The 19,911-nt window shown below is 35.4% G+C and overlaps 1 protein-coding gene across 1 annotated transcript in view; it reads right to left on the bottom strand.

Moving 5' to 3' along the window:
- Window positions 1-884: 884 nt before the first annotated feature.
- AP3S1 (adaptor related protein complex 3 subunit sigma 1) overlaps window positions 885-19,911 on the bottom strand; it is a 28,574-nt gene continuing 9,547 nt past the window's right edge. The window contains exons 4-6 of the mRNA XM_057372362.1: window positions 16,299-16,370; window positions 11,289-11,396; window positions 885-2,181 (exon numbers count right to left, since the gene is read on the bottom strand). Coding sequence (XP_057228345.1) covers window positions 2,053-2,181; window positions 11,289-11,396; window positions 16,299-16,370 — 309 coding nt within the window. The 3' untranslated portion in view covers window positions 885-2,052. The remainder of the gene's footprint in view (window positions 2,182-11,288; window positions 11,397-16,298; window positions 16,371-19,911) is intronic.

The following is a 19,911-nucleotide window of genomic DNA, read 5'->3' on the forward strand; positions in this document are numbered from 1 at the left end:
TGAGACAAAAAAGGACTTGGAGAATTTCTTAAATTTTGGGTTGCTTTCACAAATAGCCCAAAGAACATTCTGTAGATCAGAGCACCAAATGTTTCAAAATGTCCTATTGCTCCTTTGGCAGGACAACTAACTATATCACAAGGAGAACAGAGGAAAACGTTCAACATCTTTACTTTGAATGTCACATGCACCATGCAATATGAAGATAAACAAAAGTAGGCAAAAATAGGTGAGATGCTAAGTTTCAGATCTGTGCTAGCTAARATATCTAACTTGAGAATACCAAAGAATACCTCACATGGGGGAAAAAATGGCTGCACATTTTATTCTCAATTTCTTTGGTGAAAATGATGAAGAGGTAGTTTACTACTTAAACCCCACCTGCAATTTTTGGAAGCTTCAAACTAAGAAAGATGATTTGGAAGAATAAATATTCTTTTCAAGAGGCATGGAGAGAGTAACTCTGTTTTCAAAAGCATTTTAAAAATAATTTATGTTAGYTGATATTTAGTAAACGTAATACAAAGAATATACATGAAGTTGTTGTTCTCCCCCATTCCTACCTTAACAAATACATTAAAATTCCTTATATTGTATCAGATTCAAAAGTAATTTCTCTTTCTTTTCTCTCTCAAATGCTCTCAAAGGACGTTTGTTACTATTGATCAAAAGGAAAATGTGATGTGCTTCAAAGTTTATCCTACGGACTATGTCTCAACATTCAACTGAAAGAAAAAACAYTCCATTTATATCAAATTCAAATTTCTGAATTAATGCAGGATCTCTCAGACTAGCCCTAAATGTGTTGTCCTTGATACAATATTATTACATTTTCATATACAGTATCAACTAAATACTTCTTTGGAAGAAAAAAAAAGGCTTTGCAGGACTTTTTAAATATCCCAACGATATTTTTATTATTCATTTAAACAGACTTGTACATCACACAGAGCTTAAGAGCATGATTATAAAAAACAATCACTATCCCCCTTTATGTTTTTTAAATCACAGAAGAGCTTAAGAGCTGAGAAACTTACACAGGTGATAGCACTTAGATTTCTCTGAGGTCTTAACAATACTATGTGTCTCATAAATCTAATTCTCAAAGTAGAGAAACACAAGTGTCACCAGGCACAGAGGCCCTATTTAAGTATCCCCATTTATCTTTCCAGAGTGCTTTTCCTGTATCACATTATTTGATAGACTCTCATGTATGGATTTGAACTGCCCAGTCTCCTCAGTTCATTCTGTGCTTCTCAAACACAGAGCAACCACAGAGCCCACTTTTCCACAAAGTCAGACCATCAGTGAAAGTCTATCAGATTGTGTAAGCATCAACATCTACATGTAAACAAAAGTCATGAGATCTTCAGTAAAGGCAGTTTTTTCCTTCAGAATAATAATGAACAGGTTCTGTGAGAAAYGTGAAGAGCCGTATCTTCAGCACAATACCCCTGTGTAAGCCCTTCAGAGATTAAACTACAACATTAATGTCTGCTACAACAGTATTTATATATAGTCAATTGGCTCCATGAATAGGAAATAACGTGGTTTATTGCAAACAGTAGACTTCAAAAATAGGTATTTAGAAGTCCAGTTTGTTATRATTTTATTTAAACAAAACATGAGTTTAATGTTTTCATGCAACATTTGCACTGAAGTCTTAAATAATCATGACWAACAGAAGTAGTTAAAGAACGCACTAATTATAGACTTCGGTGAATATACAAAAAACCTCAGCATTGTAGGTTATACAAAGTAAAGAACATCTTAAATACTTTCCCAAAATACTGCAGCAGCTGAGACACAGTGATATGCCTTGCAAGGGCATAGGAATGTAATTTAGAAATCACATGGGAACCACCCCTTTCCTTTAATTTCACAAACAAGACAAAAGCAACATTCAACTCCACACACTGATTTTTCAGGTTATGTCTATGCAGTACCTTGAGTTTTACCCAAATAGTAAAAGTTAGACATGTTTATTTAGTAAACAATTATGCGATAAATCTCTATTACATTTCTTCCTTGGTATTACCTGGAGTAGCCATGTTATTTAAAAGTGGGCAGGTTTGGTACTTTTATACTGATGTCACCAATATTAATATTTCTTGGGATCTCTGGCAGATTCATATTCTTTACAGCTGAAACAGCCCGGGCTGGAGCTCCGGCTAAACCAGCCTGTATATAAAGTGAGGAAAAATGCAAGTCAGGCAGTTTGTCWCAAGAAAATTCACAAGCAATATACATAGACACTAACTTTTCAAGTATTTCCATGGTTACACGATTAGAAAAACCACATGGTAGTTGTGTTTGGAATGAAATGGGTTACTTGCAAATATTAAACCAGAAAGAGAAAACAGTTCACATACTCCTTTTTATATGACATAACATGTAATGTCAACTGGATGGAAAAATATGAGAGGAAGGAATAGGAGGCTTATCCAAGCATGTGTAATGTGCAATCACAGAACAGACAGTCTCAGGTGAAGAATGTCCAAGGTGCTGTCTTTTTCTCTTACCTATTCTAAAAGTTCACATGGTTCACAACTGTCTAACACTGGTTACAGATTCAGAAAATGTAACCTCAAAAGTAACAAGGTGCTTAATGTCATTCAAATCAATGAACAGATACGTAACCACAAACACACACATGTGTGCATATATACATATATACACACACACATACAATATATGTATATATATAGGTATTTCAATGTGGCTTAGACTAAGATGAAAAAGATGAACACCCTGCCTTTGTGGGTGATGAAGAGCATGCAGACAGGTCATTTCTACAAACTAGAATAATCTGTAATCCCACAATTAATTATACACTAACATATCTGCAGCCACCAGGCACACTTGAACATTACACAACATGGCAATGCCAAATAAAACTATTAAATTAAATAGCACCTATTTTTTATTAAAGTCCTCTACTGCATGCACTCTCTTTGCACACAAATCTAGAGCTTTTCTGCATAAAAAAGCAAATTTTAAAATACAGAATTTCTGACTTCTGCTTGATTCTGCTTTTACATCAAGTAACTGACAAGTTTATACGCTAAGGTATATTGTGAAATGCAAATAATTTATAGCTCAGGGGCCTGAAAACATAACAAAAATTATCTTTCCCTATTGCTTCCAGAAACCTATTGAAAACCCTATTTTAAGGACTATTAAAAAAAGGCTAGTAAGTGTTACTGTATTTGATGTTGTGAAAAAACTATCCTATTCATGTGTTTAAGCATGGAAATGTTTCTCCTAGCAGTTCAGATTCCCTATGTGAATTTAGAATTTGCAGTGTAATTTTACTTCAGGCTTGCCAYGAAAGTGTAAAAATTTTTGCTTTTGCAAAGAAAAAAAAAAAGGCATGAAAGATTTTGACAAGAGCTCTTATTAGCAGAAAAAGWCATCATATTCCAAATCTCTGAATATGTAAAAATAATTAACTTTYATTTTGATGTTTTAAAAGTAAGACAAAAAATATTCAAAAACAAAAAATACACAACGTGATTTTCAGAACTTCTAGTTTTAGAATGTGGTATCTTGCAGGTCCAGTAAAAAGGTGCAATCCACAAGAAACAAAGCAAGATGCCAGGAAATGTTCAAATAAAGACTAAACCTGAAGAAATGGATGATCTTTGATTTTAGGTTTGTCAAGGGCTGAAGAAACCAGTGTATTTGCACATAAAGTACTTCTGAACAAGAAATACAGCAAAATGAAAGAAGAAAAACTGTGAGAAGTCTGTGTCATACTTGATTATTAAAAAGCGTTGGTGGGTGACTACTGCTCAAAGTATAAGCTTTTCAGATTCTTGGTTTTCAGTGAAATTCACTACAATTGCAGGGTAAAAATTACTGAGGAGTACACCTGATGTCCACGGTGTCCACCTGCTTGACTGCATAAAAGGAGACAAACACGCCACAAACACCTCAGATAACAACTCTAGTTTTTGAAGGCTATGAAAAAAAATATTTTCTCTCTTTTACTGCTCTAAGAAATAAATATAAAGTCAAGTTAACATAAGATTTTCACTTAAAATCCTACCTACTGTTGTTATTTCTCCCTTCAAAAACARAAGTAAAAATGAAACCAACTGAAGTTTCAGCTTTTGAACCAACCCTTTTRTATCATGTGGAAAGCCTAAAGCATCACAAATCCCCATACTTTAGTCATGGGATGACTCCCAGAAGAAACAGACCAGAAAGCCATGAGTCATCTATTAACAATATCTTCCCTGTCAAACCCTTCTATATGAGACATGCCAAAGTTGGGAAAASCATGTGAGTGTAGAGAAGAAAGCTCAGAAAACCAAATCTCACATGTAACCAAATTTGATCCCACTTAGGCCCTGATATAACCCAAATTATCAGTTCTCAGAAGTACAGACTAATTAAGACTAAAAAAGTTGTAYGGAGGTATTTTCAAACCCCCTTTTTCCTTGGTTTCCCTTAACATCACCAAGCCCGTCAGGTCATTCACTTCAGAGGCTCTTTCAATAGCAATATTTACATGAAGGGGGAAACATGGACTTAACACTAGTAGTATTAAGAAATGCAAATATCCCAAACCTGCATTCCTGAATCTGCAATAAGTTAAACTGTAATCAGACATTGCAATTTCTTCCTATTTATTAAAAAACCATGCAGAAAGCATGAAGTTGCCCAACACCATCCTTTTGTTTCTGAGAACCTGGATATACTAATTTTGAATCTAAAGGTAAGTACTAGTGAAGAATTATTGGATAAAACAGTAAGTGCTTTTAAATCCTTTAAATTGTATTTGCAATAATGGAARAAAAATTCATTCAGCAAAATCAAAAGTGGGGCAATGTAAACTGTTTTCCATAGAGAAGATGAAAATACCAATTAAAAGCAATGAATTATACAATTTACAACTGAAACAATGGGAAATCAGAAAAATATAGTCAGTGATGGACATGGTAGCACATGACTGGCAATTCAAAGGAGAGATGCCTTCTGGGTGACTAGGATGGAGATTCTTTACCCTAATTTCATGAAAGTTATTAATCTTAATGAACAAATAACATTTTTAGTATAACTAGTCATTATTTTTACCTACCTGCAACTATCCTCTTTATACAGACTTACAGTCCCTGCCTCCCGCCCCAATGGCATAGGATACAATGGAGACACAATTGAAAATTATTAAWAATACCACAATTAACATGACCCTTCCACCCCCCTATACAGTCACAACTTCCCACAGTCATGTTTCATGAGTACCATTATGGATCAGAATCAGTGAAGATCCCTGACAAAACTGCTGTGATTGTCAGATYACCTCTTCTGTGACAGTGAGATTATCTTACACTATCAGATACTGGAGTAGAGATTTTCAAACTATTACATTGTCTGCTCCTATAATTCTCTGAACTGAGTTTGTGGAATAGTGGATACATAATATGCACAGCAGAATGCTATTGTGCACAATTAATGTCAACCCTACCAAGCACAATACAGTTACACAGCATTTCTGAGAGGAAACAGATCACAAMAAAATGTCTCATTGCATAAAATTACCAAAAAGGATTTGAACTCCCAAGCTAGATAACTAATACAATTTAAATATTATTACATCTGAACTCCTTTTTAGCATGTCACACAGTGAACTAGTATGCAGCCTTCCYATTTCTTTTACTGGAAGTGAATTGTATTCACAGACACAAAGTTACAAATACTTCCAGCCCTGTGTGATTTTGAGGAGTTTTCTAGAGGCACCTGATTAGTAACACCCTTCACTGTAACACTGAACTCAACAAATTTTACATGTCTTTTCCGTCACATAATTCAGCACGTAAGTTGGTGACGTGCAAAGAAAAAACTGTTTCACTTGAAACAACAGAACACATAGCAAGCTTTAAACATGCAGTGAATGATGAGTTGTCTGTCACAGCAAGCAAATGACTGAAGCAAGTGAAACTGCAACTTCTTTAGACATAATTAATGCAATTTCAGAAAGACAATACAAATTGCATACAGCTGGTATAACAATAAGCCAATACACCACAGTTTTGCTGCAGCTGCTTTGTATTCTCAATTTCATTTGTTGTTGAAGGATGTGCATTAATGTTGAAATGCTGCATATTAAAATTTTAGGTTCCATTATTGCAAAAAATGCCTGTAAAACATGTTCACATACTTTTAGAGTAAAAGACCAATACCATATCATATATGCAAAAAAGCCACTATTTTATAGATTGAGGTAGACACATTTAATAGCAGGACTTTTACTCTACTACTGGTCCTAATCTATCAAGTGAGAAACATAAGGTGCCGTTTACTTCGGTCATTATTAAACACKATAGGAATCAGTTTTCTTTGCTCTTATCATCACCCTTTCTTAGAATGCCCAACTGATAGCTTCGTATCAAAGGCATCCCAGCAATCTTGTTCTACTCTTTAAAAAGAAATTCAGATCATTTGGGAAAAGTATTGCACATCACAAACATTGTTAATATGCATGTACAAATAAAAATTAACAGTCATCCCAAATAACTCTACACAGAGATAGCTATCACTAAAATAAATACATAAAAATACACAGCCTACTGGAAAACAAAATAATGAAGGCTAACACTCTGCAAAATAAGCCACCCTTTTCCAGATATTTCAGAGGTACTAGGACCTCTCTGCTGCTGGTGTTTCATAGCAATGCTTCTTTTCAGCACAAGTATGACTTCAAAGCAGCAGGATTATGAAATCATGAAAGGATGCAATACATAATATAAAGGAATGATCATGTCCCCTGCTTATGAGGTTAAATAAATGAACGTAATTAGAGAAAAACCAAAATGAAGTCTGCAAGTATATCAAAATGAGGCCAAACAGATAAGAAGACTTGAGACATACTCTTAGAAATTTTAAGCACTTGAATCACAAAAAGAGTAATGGATGGGAATGATTAATTATTTCTTTGTTTGTTTTTCATTGCCAGACCCAAAAATAAAAACAGAATATGTGTGAGCAGAACACATAAAAAGAAAAGTAGCTTTGCACAAAAACAAAAAAAAAAAGAAACCAAACCAAAAACCTGAGATCAACCTCCCTAGTGTTACCAATGAAATACATGCTGTATGTTACAAGTGTTGACACATTAGGCAGAGGAAGGTCATGTCCTTGATCTTCTTCATATGCTGTAGCATACTTCAAATTTAGGTTAAAATGATGCATATTACCAAAAACTATTTTTAGTAAATGCTTTTACAACTTGGTGCAACAAAATCCAATTGTGGAGTTCTATTTGTTAAATCTTAACCGTATTACTGTATACTACCCTAGAAAGATCATGTAAAAAGTAAAGAGCAAARTTATTCATAAATTAAATAAACATCAACTGCTTAAGATTCACCTGTTCAAAATACCTGCAGTTTGAACACACAGATATTTCAAACAAGTGGAAATTAATTTTGAAGTACTGCTATTAACGCTGACTGACATTCACACTGTTGGGCTAAACTAAATTTCAAACARCAAATGGTGGGTGACAATGACCATAAACTGAACCTCAAACATACAATTTCCTTCTCCTTTTTCTGTTCCTTGTTAACATTCATATTCAGTGACTATAATGACCAGGGCATTTTAAGAGTAAAATCTGGGCATTCAGATTATGAAAGCAATGTACAACTGAAGTTGAATACATGCTGACAGCCCTCTTCATTTTATGTTCACAATATTTAGGGTTGAATGATCAACTTTGGTATTTCCACAACATCTTTACAAATTGCACTGATAATTCTCTATGTACAGAACTATTTGAGTTTATTTATTTTGGTGGMGGGATGTTTAATGTTTCATTCACCTGAAGCTTATTCTGAAACTTCTCCTTGCAAGTAGGTAAAAGGTCTTTGGTTTTGTTTAGAAATACTAAATGGTGCAGCAAAAGAGTTTATATTACTTATTTTAGATTATCAGGGAGCAAATTCTCCTAACAAAGAAGTTATTTCTATTACATCATATTTTGTTAACTGTGTCTTCATTTTTTATTGAGATTAATTCTGCAGCTTTTTGGCTAATATTCATATTCCTTTGTTTCTTAACAATGATACAAAGAAAAGTTAAATTCTAAAATGCAGGAAGATAAATAAAACAAAAAATATGATGTCAATGGAAAGCTAGTAAAATACACTATAGCCAATAAAAAGATGAGGGAACTACAAGAAACTAGCACAAAAAGTAGGCTACAAGGACTAGTATGGGTATTTTTACACATAATTTTTGAGTCTGGCCTACATAATTTATTGCCTTTGACATCATTTTGCTTTCCCTTTTTGTTAAAAGTACATTTTTTTCTAAAAGTCAGCAATACCTTTGTCTACCTGTCCTGTCTGGGAGACTGAAAGATAAAGGTCTGTAAGAGAGAAGAATGGAAAGAGCCAGAAAAAATCAGGAGGTCCAGAAAAAAATGAGGCCCAACTTAAAAGTCTAAATCACACGCAGTTGAACACTCCAAATAGAAAATAGGTAGCCCAGATTTACCTACAATACTTCCAGAGGCTCTGAATAAAATCCCAATGACCCTTCTCCCAAAGAATTCCCTCCCTTTATCACAATGACTCTTCAGTTTTAGACAGACCAGAAAAACCCATTCACAGATAAACACTAAACTGAAAGGTAGGGAAATGCATTTAAGACAACATTTCTCAGAGTAGAAATAGTTTCCTTTGTGGCACATCCAAGTAATATTAGCTGAATCACAAATCAAAGCTAGGGACTCCCTTATATTGGTTTAATTWATCTCTGCAGAAAATATTAACAAATGCTTTGAGTCGATAACTTTGCTCAAACATGTGTGAATTTAATAAATACATTCAGTCTTCTCTAAATTCTAACCGAAAGCTTGTTTAGAAACCTAGTGCATAACTAAACAAACACGGGATGTCAAATAACTAAATTTTGTGTATTATTGAAAGCCAGATGGGCACAATAAAGACTGAAGTATTTCTGAAAACATAACCCATTTACAGCTATATTAGTTTCATCTTTTCAGCTATACAAGAAAATTTAACCTTAAAATAGCTGTTTTGTGAATGCCAGAACTATGACGGAGCTCTAAAAGCCAAAGACAAAAGCAACAGTGCTATGGCTCTCCTATAAACTACACACTACAAAAATAAGATTTTCTAAATATAAAAATAATTCAATATTTTTAAATTGAAGAAAACTAACAAGATCCACTAGTTTTGATTTCTTAGTGACCAGCATTCAAAGTTTATTAAGTTATTTCTGATTTTGATTTACATAGATTTGCTTGTTTTTTGAAAATATGTGTTCAGGAAAGACATACAGGAAGATTTACAATCTTGATCAAAAAGACAAAAGGAAAAGAAATAGCAATCARGAAATTTCTGTGGATATACATGAAACAAATGATTAATGATCTGAGGAAATAATTACAGGTATTGTGATGTATCTCAGCATTATAGTTACTGTTAAATTATAAAAGAAATAGTCACTGAACTAAGGAAAAAGAAGTGTTTGTGGTGAGCAGACTGTGAAATACTCTGCTCCATTCCAGTCACCAAGTGTTTTAATTTATCACTACTTCTGTAATTCATTGCTGAATGTTAAGGAACAAGTTCCTATTTGCTTTGTATGCACTTTGAGTTTTAGGTGTGTTTTTCAAATCTTCTACCATGTACTTTAATACTAAAAGCTCTTAAAAGAAAGAATGACTTACTGATGAATATTGGAACTACTGTAGGTGCAAACTGCAAGTACTGTAGCTGGCTGCACCAAATTGATGTGTTTCAGTAGACTAGTCAGAGAGTGATCTAGAGTTGATTTGGTAACAGAATTTACRTAATTAAATGCTTCCAGGTAAAATCAATACACACATAATACATGGTAGAACATAGCTGCCAGTAAGTTCAGCTTTTGGAAACACTRGGCTACTTTTCTATCAAATAAAGAAAAACATATGCATACAGAAGTTATTCAAATATAGTAAACATTTATGAGAATAACTCCAAATAGTTATCTCAATGTGCTCAATGTTTCATTCTGAGTGTGAGAAAAATATTAAAATTAACATTTTGGACATCTTCAACATCCATCATAGAATCCTTTCAGATGCATATTGCTGAATTGTACTGTATCAAATTATACCTAGTTTTTCCTTGTTTTTCACATATTGTTGCCCTGTTCTTGGATATAGTGTGGAAGTTGTGCAAAACAGACAATTAAATGTATTAAAAAAACTTGAAGTGGCACAGCATGAGACAGCAGAATCAGAAAAACAGTATACACTGTACCACAAAAAAAAGCTGAAGAATCCATTTCTCTCTTTACTGCACTTTGGTTAGAAGTACAAAGCCCTCTGGGTCCTCTCCCAAAATGTCATTTAGTTCATATTTATGCCACTCGCAAGATTTCAGTCTACTGAGCTGACTTCAACTTTAGAAAGTCTCCAATTCAAGCAAAGTGTTGTTTAGAAATTTGAATACTATGCTTTCATGTGTTCTTCTAAGGAATTACTCCCATCACTTATAATCCAACACAGACTTATGTAAGCATTTTTTCTTAGAAGGCACATATGGTGACATTGAAGGCATTGTGTCATAGATTAAGTAATTCTAGGATTCTTTCTTAATCTAAATGTCTTTCCTAAACACAAATTCAACAACTGTTGAATTGAAAAGGGATTCCCACAACTTACGTGTGATCCCTCACTTGGCCAGTTATGGACATATACAGAATGCAGTTTTTTCATTCATTGAAGACCAAAGGATCAGATCACCAAAACTGTAGAATTCATATTTACTTTGAAGTGTCTAAAACTTGGCTTTAACTTCTATCTAGTCCATTTCAGTCCCATTTTTTTKGGGTGTTGCAATATTACTGCTGCTATTTATTTCAGGTGCTTAGAAGCATACTGGCAGAAAGGAACATGTAGTCTTTGAAGAGACACTTTGTTTTTTTATCTAATTTTATTTAAGTGCTAAAGTCACTAGTCCAGCATAACAAGCAGGTTGAAAATAAAAGGTTTTCTGCAAGAGAAACTTAAGAGAGCTACAGAAGTATCTTAATAGCAATGGTGYACAATGCTATTAGATACAGAAAGCAAAATCTAATCATCAGTGACTAAGCAGTTATTACTTACGATGAAAGGTACAACACCGTCAGATACATTACAAATTTTTGGCACTATAAGCAGACAGCTTACACTGTTTAGTTTGCTATGACGGACAAAGAGCATTATAGAGCATGCATTTACTACAACCCTTTTTTAGTTCAGAAACTACACAGTGCAGCACTCTTACCTCAGATTTCTCCAGTTTATTTTGAGCATCAATCTGAGTGACAATTTCATTCATGTTGGTCTCCAAAACCATTCCACCCATGACCATTTCGGCCAATATATTATGGACCTAAAAGAGATCAAAAGAGAATTTGAAAATGCAAAATGTCCTCCATACAATCCAGAAGGATGCTATCTAGATTCCTCAACACAGGGAATTTATTAATGTATTCTTTAAATCACTCAATTAATGTTATCGATTAATCAAAACTATTTGGGAACAAAGCCTATCACTTCATGTTCCTTTCTCCAGTATATATTCTTTGCTCACAGCTATGTTACAAACTCTTCTGCTATACTTATCAACGCTTAGAAACTTTCACATTCCTCTTTCTTTCAGCTCCCATTTTCTATCCAATGATTACAKTTCTAATTAGCATCAGCAGGTTCTACAAGACTAAGCAAATTGCTCACAAGAGATGTGTAAATGCTACTTCAGGCTACACCTGGGAAGGAAGGGACTGTGATGCTCACCCACCATGGATCCCAAKATTAGGATTAGAATTAGAATTGACATTCCTGAGCTAACTCATAGCTCTGGAGTCTTCAGCACCTACAGCTACGACTGACAGCTAGAACCCAAATTGCAGGAGCACATAAATCAGCTGGGGACATGWATCAAATGGGTGTGTTTCATATCCCTCTTCTCTGCAACCCTGACTTGAGGATGAAAGCCCTGCTTCATGAACCGCTGCTTCAGAGTCTGCATTCCCACTGTACTAAAGACATGTTTTGTTTGTTTTATTTAAAAAGGCATCCTTCTGCACGCTTTCTAGCAAAAATCTAGAGTTACTATCTAAAATATGGTATTTTCATCCTATCTTAGTATTTAAATCTGAAGACAAGGAGCATTTTTCTACTTCTTAGAAATAAACATGTACAATCTGATATCTTAAAAGCATAATTGTAACTACTATTTTAGAATTTTTCCCAATTTTCCTGTGGATTAAAGGTAGAAGTAAATCTCTAAATCAAATAACCTGGAGGTAATACAYCAAAAACACAGTTCTTGGTTTAGTGTCATACCTAAAAAACAAAATTGAATTGTTTCCCTGATAAATTTTAACAGTATTTCTAAACAAATTTATATTTAATGTGTTTAGAAAGGCTGAAAACAACTCTTCTTCAGGACCCTTTTGGCTCTTCCAACACCTTTTTTCCTACATACTTCTTACTCCTCTACTTCCAGTATCCTGAATATTTAATTTCTTCCTCCACGAAAACTGCTCCATACCTTGGATCATGCTTCTTTGCCTTTCTCTGTAATTTTTCGCACTTTCAGGATGCAACACTGAAGCCCAACATAAAATATTTAGAAATRTTCAAAGCACAGATGGCTTTAAAGAGGGTTAACCATTTTCCTTGTCTTGCCCAAATAATTTTATTTAGTAATCTGTATATGAAAAGAAATCACAGCTTTGACTAACAATGTTATGTAACTATTTTAACTTGACTCCCTTCTCTTAAATATATGTGTGCCGATACAGCATCAAGACAGAAATATATAGTAAMTGTTTTTTCTTTTTTTGATTGCAAATACGCATTCAATTAACAAACACACGTTTTTGTCTCTACTTTTTTCCTTAAAAATTATTTATTATTTTCTTAAAGAAAAAAAAGTCTTAATAAAGAAAGCATTAAGTGTCAATGAAGTGCAAAATACACTTCAATAATGTAATCTAAATAATATTTAAGTGAAAGACTGAAGGCACAAGGAATAGACAATCTGCTGTTCCAAAAGGGAACTGTTGAGAACATCAACTCTTTAAAATCTAAAATTGCTGGTTTGTAATAACAACTTTAAAATGTTTTTACAAAAATCAAGAGCTTTCCTATTTATGTTTGAGCTACYCTCTAAAAGCATGATTGCATATTCTAACAAAGACAGAATGTATCAAGAAAAAACTCTCCCAGGAAAATTTGGCAAACACATTTTCCTGTCTTCAAGCCATTTGATTCTGGATGGTTCACTGTTCTGGTTAGATAATAAACTCTTGCAAGAGATCATGATACTCCCAGAGCTATTTCAACAGGTGCCAAAAACTATYGAAAAAAAAACAAGTATTCCCTTACATCCCTAACTGAATGTATTCTATTGTTTTAGTTGTATAATAGCTTTCAGTGATGCATTTTCCACCAGAAAGCACTACACTCTGGGACTCAGTGTGGGAATCTGGGCAGGACTGAAATACCTGCTCCTCCTCTTCCCAAGATATGAGAATACCTTGCTCCAGCTAKAGCAAGTTTGTCTGGCTGCTCGTAATACACTGATCTTTAGAAGAGAAGTCAAATTTTCTCTGGTACAAACTACACTACTGACACCTAAATCCACATCTGCTACAGCACATTAAAAACACTCATTCCCACCAATATTCCATTCTCCAAATGAGTTTCTCATATAGTATCAATATTTCTGAATAAGCTTCTCTCTTGGCTTCAGGAACTATAAGCCATCACTGGGTCCTGTGCAATGATAAATGCCTGATAAACATATATATTTCCTTACAGAAATACCACATAACATGCTAGTAAAGATGCAGCAGCTGTTGAAATTACTCTTCTWCATGCCACATCATTTTTTCACCAAAATGTTGGTTCAGGGAGCTCTGGCAAGAGAATTGAAAAGAAGTCACCTTCCAAAGCTCCATCACAAACTGAAAACAGAACAACTCTTACTCAAGTAAGTCAGCCAATCCCTGCTTTTCTCAATACCAGACTATCCAAAACACAAATATTTGACCCCAAACAGCACCCACATAATATAAGTACCCATAATAACTACGACTGTCTAGATCCAACAGGGGCAGTTGCTGTTTCTCCCTTTTGCAGGCTTGAAATACATTAATGAGTCAGGCCACAAATATCCGACAAGAGAAAGTTAATGCATTAACTCTGAAGGCTCAGTGCATTGCGTTTCTTGACAATATGACCTTATCAGCAGTTTAAAGAGAATTTAACACTGTAATTTCATTCTCACAGATATATCTTCCTGTTTTGTTCTCAGACCTACAAGAATATTGATGCACTTAAACCACAGGAAAAAAAGGTGACATCAGATTAGTCACAGTTGCATAACTAATGCTACTGGTAGCTACAAGCTGGCAGCAGCCTTGCATTACTACAGAAGTTCATGTCTCTATATTGTATTCTTTGGCTCTTTATGCTCAAGTTAAAATTCACTGCACTGATTAATGTCACATTCTAAGTTTTTATAACTCAGAATTTCACCAACTTTCATTGTGGAAATGGACATTTTTTTTACTAAAATTTTAAGCTAGTATTTAGGGTTCACATTTTMATCAGAGTTTGAAAATTCTAGTCTAAACGTTTAAAGGGTTTCTCAGTCAGATTTTTAGTAAATGAAATGAAACAGTTAAATTCTAGCATCCATTGATATGTAATTTTCAAGAAGAAACATAATCTCATATCCAATACAAAGTAAAATATTCTTCAAGAAATGTAACATTTTGAAGCACTTAAATTGTCTATAGTTTAATAGAAATATTTTGTCTGTGAAGTTAGGTTAAGGAATGTCCTTTAATCARACATACTACGGAGCGACAGTATAGGGTACACATCAGCTAAAGCATTCTGCAGCTAAAGATCAAACCTCCCACAAAACRATTGCAGTACTTTTGTTCTTTAAGCTCAGAAGCCAATATATAAACCACTCATAAACTCTTTTGTACTTTAATCTGTCATTTTGAAAATATCCAACATGTTTCAGTCAGACTAGAAATCCTAATGACTTTTCATGAGCAAGGCATGAGTTCAAACATTCACTCAAGGTAATCTACACTTCAGTCTCTGGTCAAAATCCAAGTATTTCTTCCAAAAGAACTTCCTGATTTTGAAACAAGCTAAATCAGTTTGAAAGGGTTCTTTCACATAACTAAACCAGTATTAGTTTTAGTCTAGTTTTTCTTAYTTTCCTCTGACATCTTTTGCTGTTGATGCAGAAAGATGTTCACAGATGGGGAAAGGTGCCTGCATGAAAGCAACAGTRGACACAAAATGTAACTGAAGGAATAAAATCTCTATATTAAATTCTCAGCATTTTAGATGTTACAACCAGAAATGTCGAAGTCCTTTTAAACCTTTTTTCTTACAGCTGGGAATATTCCCATAAGATTGTTTCTAAATGTTTGAAGAAAGGCAAAATCTGAGATTTAAAACGGGAAGATCCACACAGCATTGAAATTACATAATCATAGCATATGAAAGGCAAATGCTAACTCTAAATGGAAAACATTTCAGTTCTGAGWTATATAAAACCTAACCATAAACTAAATAGAACACTTTCTTTCTTGACACTATTCTTACTCTAGGAATATTCAGATGTCTTGGATTTTATAGTTTTATGTGCAATATTACTAAGCAAATCTTCCATATTCTTTTATTGTTTCTCAGAAAGGCACATTCCACTGCAGCTTTCAACTCATAAAACGGTCTAGATTTCACTGATAATTACATCAYAGAATCATAGAATCAGTAAGGTTGGAAAAGACCTCCAACATGAGCCAGTTCCAACCTTTGCGCAAACACCACCATGTCACCCAAACCACCGCACTAAGTACCATGTCCRGCTGTTTCTTGAACACTTCTGGGWATGGTGTCTCCACSACTTCCCTGCTTCAATGCCTGACAACTCTTTCAGTGAAGAAATTCTTCCTGACATCCAGCTTGAGGCCATTTTATCTTGTCTGTCAATGATTACCGGGGAGAAGAGATCAACCCCCCATCCTGCTACAACCTCCTTTCAGGGGGGTGCAGAGAGCAATGTGGTTCTCCCTAAGCCTCCTCCTCTTCAGCCTAAACACTTCCAGCTTCTCAGCCACCCCTCTAACAACTCCCTCTCTAGAGCCTTCAGCAACTTCCTTATCCTTCTCTGGCAAGTAAGGCAGATTTAACACCAAGTATAAGCTGAAACAAAACATTTCATTTGACATATTACRGGATGTCATCACAGTACCTTGTCTACATGGAAAATTAAATCCAGCTCACAGACGTTTTCAAAGCACTTGTCTAATGTTTCCACAAATACCTGCAAAGAGGGAAAAAATGCCAAAGGTCAATCTTTAACAAGAACTCTATAGTTACATTAGATGTGAGATTTGAGAAAAGCAAATACAGAAATTAAACACTGGTCAGATCTTAATGCATTAAAGGCATCTACASAAATTATGTGGTTAACATTATGTGTGTTATCTCTGTAGAAGGCAAAACTGTGTGCACAAGCCAATTTAGGTTAAAACTCTGCTACAAGTCACACAGTTTTAAAAAACAGATACACCTTGAAAAATCAGTAATATAACCTGCACTATCATTTCCTCAGCTGTGATTTAAAGTATTCCTTCCCATTTCATTAGATCTTGATTACTAAGAAGAAAAAAACTCACCTTTTTCCACTACTGTTACTATTTTTAATAATTACTACATTGCAGTAATCTCCTAGTTAACTAGACTTCTAGCTTTCCTGTTAACTGTCAGCATCACTGCTTCTAGCAGCAGTACAGCAGCTTTCACCTGATGTAGACACACTCAATTCAGGATGAAAAAGGGATCTGTCTTAATGTCATACCTGTTGATCCTGCCAGGTGTATCACYATGTAAATTTAGAAGATTCTAGCRGTTTATCCACAGGCAACTAACACCTCTCCAAATCCAGAATATAACAGCATAAAGCAAAAAAGTCCAAGCAGCTGCCAAACTCCAGCCACTGATGTTCTCTGCCAGATATGACCTGTCATCACCTTGCTATGGGTGTTTCTGTAACAGAATCCTCAGTATTTATGTTTGTACTTTGGCACACTAAGAGCACCCAGACCCCAGTTAGGCCAGATAGTGCAATGACAATTGTACTTGCAGCCCTGAAGCTCCTGAAAGCCAATCACCATTTGCTTGCGGTGAGGGCTGTCAAAGACTCCAATATGAGAGAGTTGCAAGCACAGTGCCCTCTKTGCAAGAGATAACTCCTATGGACATAGATATGTCAAGATCTGTAAGTTAAACATTAGACTCAGATTAGGGTCTTCAAAGTTAAAAGTATTTYCTGAAGAATTTACTGATCTTTTATTAATGGCAAGTAAATAAAGTGTAACTTGTTGGAAATTTTAATCAGTGTTATATGTTTTGAGGCCACTTTGTCACAATATGTATTTAATATTATTTATTAAGCTGTCACTTTTCATTCACTTCTAAATTCAAACATCCTAAAAAAGCAAGAGGGAAGATAAACACCTCATTTTGATTCTCTGTTCCACATGACTTATGAACCCCATATTACTATTTGAGAGGCATCAGATTTCAGACTGCCTAGGCCAGAGAAATGAGAATGAGAAACCATGTTTTGACATAGACCACAGAATTGTTTAGGCTGGAAACCTAAAGATCAATGAGTTGAACATTTAAGACAGCACTGCCAAATCAGCTCTAAGCCAAATCCCTGAGCACCACACCTAGGTGTTTCTAGAACTCTAGGGATGGTGACTCCACACCTCAGTGGCCAGCTCATTCCCATGCCTGACAACCCATTAAGTGAAGAAATGTTTCCTAATGTTCAGTCCAAACCTCCCCTGGCACAACTTGAGGCTGCTTCCTCTTGTCCTATTGCTCTTCCTTGGAAAAAAAGATTGAAGCACCTCTGTTTTTTTTCAGGCAGTTGTAGAGAACGTTAAGGTCCCCCCAGTCTTCTTTTCTCCAGGACAAACACTCCCAGCTCCCTCAACCACTCCTCATTAAGACTTGTGCTCCAGCGCCTTCACTAGCTCCATTTCCTTTCTCTGGACTTGCTCCAGCCCCTCAATGTGTTTCAGGTAGAGAGGGGCCCAAAACTGGACACAGGATTTGAGGCATGGCCTCACCAGTGCCCAGTACAAAAGGACAGTCACTGGCCTCACTATTGCTGATACGAGCCAAGATGCTTTTGGCCTTCCTGGCTACCTGGGCCATGTCCAGCTGATGTCAACCATCACCCCCAGGTCCTTTTCCACTGGRCAGCTTTCCAGCCACTCTTTCCACAGCCTGTAACACTGCAGGGGACTGTTGCAGCCCAAAAGCAGGAACTGGCATTTGGCCTTATTGAACCTCATACAATTGACCTTGGCCCATCAATCCAGCCTTTCTGAATCCCTATRCAGAAGCATTCCTGCCCTCCAGCAGATCAACACTCCCCACCCAGCTCCAGGCCATCGCAAACTGGCTGAGGGAGCACTCGAACCCTTTATCCGGAACATCGATGAAGGTATGAAAGAGGCCTGGCCCAACACTGAGCCCTGGGGAACACCACAGCTGACCAGACTGCAGCTGGTTGTGACTCCACTCACCTCCACTATTTGTGGATTAAAGTCCTGCTTCTACAGACACATCTACAGACTCAGTGACCACAGGTCTGCTTGACATAAGCCATTCCCAGCTGTCTACCTTACATGGCAACAAAGATAGCTTTTACATCKTAATCCCTGTTCCTCAGATCCTGCTCACACTGCAAAAGAGAAGAAGATCACACCCTGCTGTTGCTGTATACTACTACTATCAATGTCCATTTTAAAGTCAAGCTACAGATCTAACTGACATTATATGCATTTAGAAGGACTAAAATAGCAAAATAAAAATTTGGCACTTAAACTAGGGACAGCATATTCAGAGGCAGACTCAGGACAATAAGGTTCACTGACAAGTTAACTAAAAAAAAAAGAATATGCTTCTGTTAAATTATACTGAAGCTAAGCAAAGCACAGGGTTTTTTTCTTCGAGCAGTTGTTAATTTATTATGGTAATAACAGTCTTCTATATAGAGAGGATGCAAGCAAACAAAACAACTTGTATGTTATGCAGAAAAAACTACACATTTGACAACATGTTGAGCAAGACAAATGACCAAAGATGTTGTCTTACTTTACTTGCACCTTAGGAGAATGCAGTTACAAGGACAGTGCTGTTTGATATTAGCTGCAAGAAGAAAATTTGAAACAGAGTGTAAATGTAACCTTGTTCCGATGGTTTTAATACAAGAGCTAAGAGATTGACACAATTTTGGAAAGAAAAGTATTCCTCATATAAATCRCTAAGTTTGCACATAAATTCATGCACTCTGACTTCAACATCTGTGTAGTTTCATGGAAAGTAAAGGAACACATTAAAAACAAAGTCAACTCAAAAATCCTAAAAAAAGCCCCCCGATAGATACATTTAGTAGCAGCATATATGCTCATAGATCGTCAACACAAAACTTTAACTTTTGTGACATTCTTCCAGTAAATAGAGCTTCTACAGCAAAACTTGAATTCATCATTAGCTACTTCTAAACCTTCACCTATTACACAGCAACACCACCACACACTAAATGAACTCACAAATCTCTGCTTATAAGGCATGACCAGTAATGCACAACAAATACTTTTCAATCTAAGGGAAATCAGCTGGTACAGACTATGCTTCAGAAAGAYTTTTCACTGACTACAGATTTCTCATGGAAACTTTGGAAATTCCCTCCATCTTCCATTTATGATTCCATTCACTCAGAGTAAAGTAAGAAATGGCAAGGCTTACATAAATAATATAACATTTTATAATATATTATATAT

Source organism: Malurus melanocephalus, unplaced genomic scaffold (genome assembly GCF_030028575.1).
Source record: "Malurus melanocephalus ecotype Western Australia unplaced genomic scaffold, MMel_1.1 scaffold_7, whole genome shotgun sequence".
NCBI classification, from domain to species: domain Eukaryota; kingdom Metazoa; phylum Chordata; class Aves; order Passeriformes; family Maluridae; genus Malurus; species Malurus melanocephalus.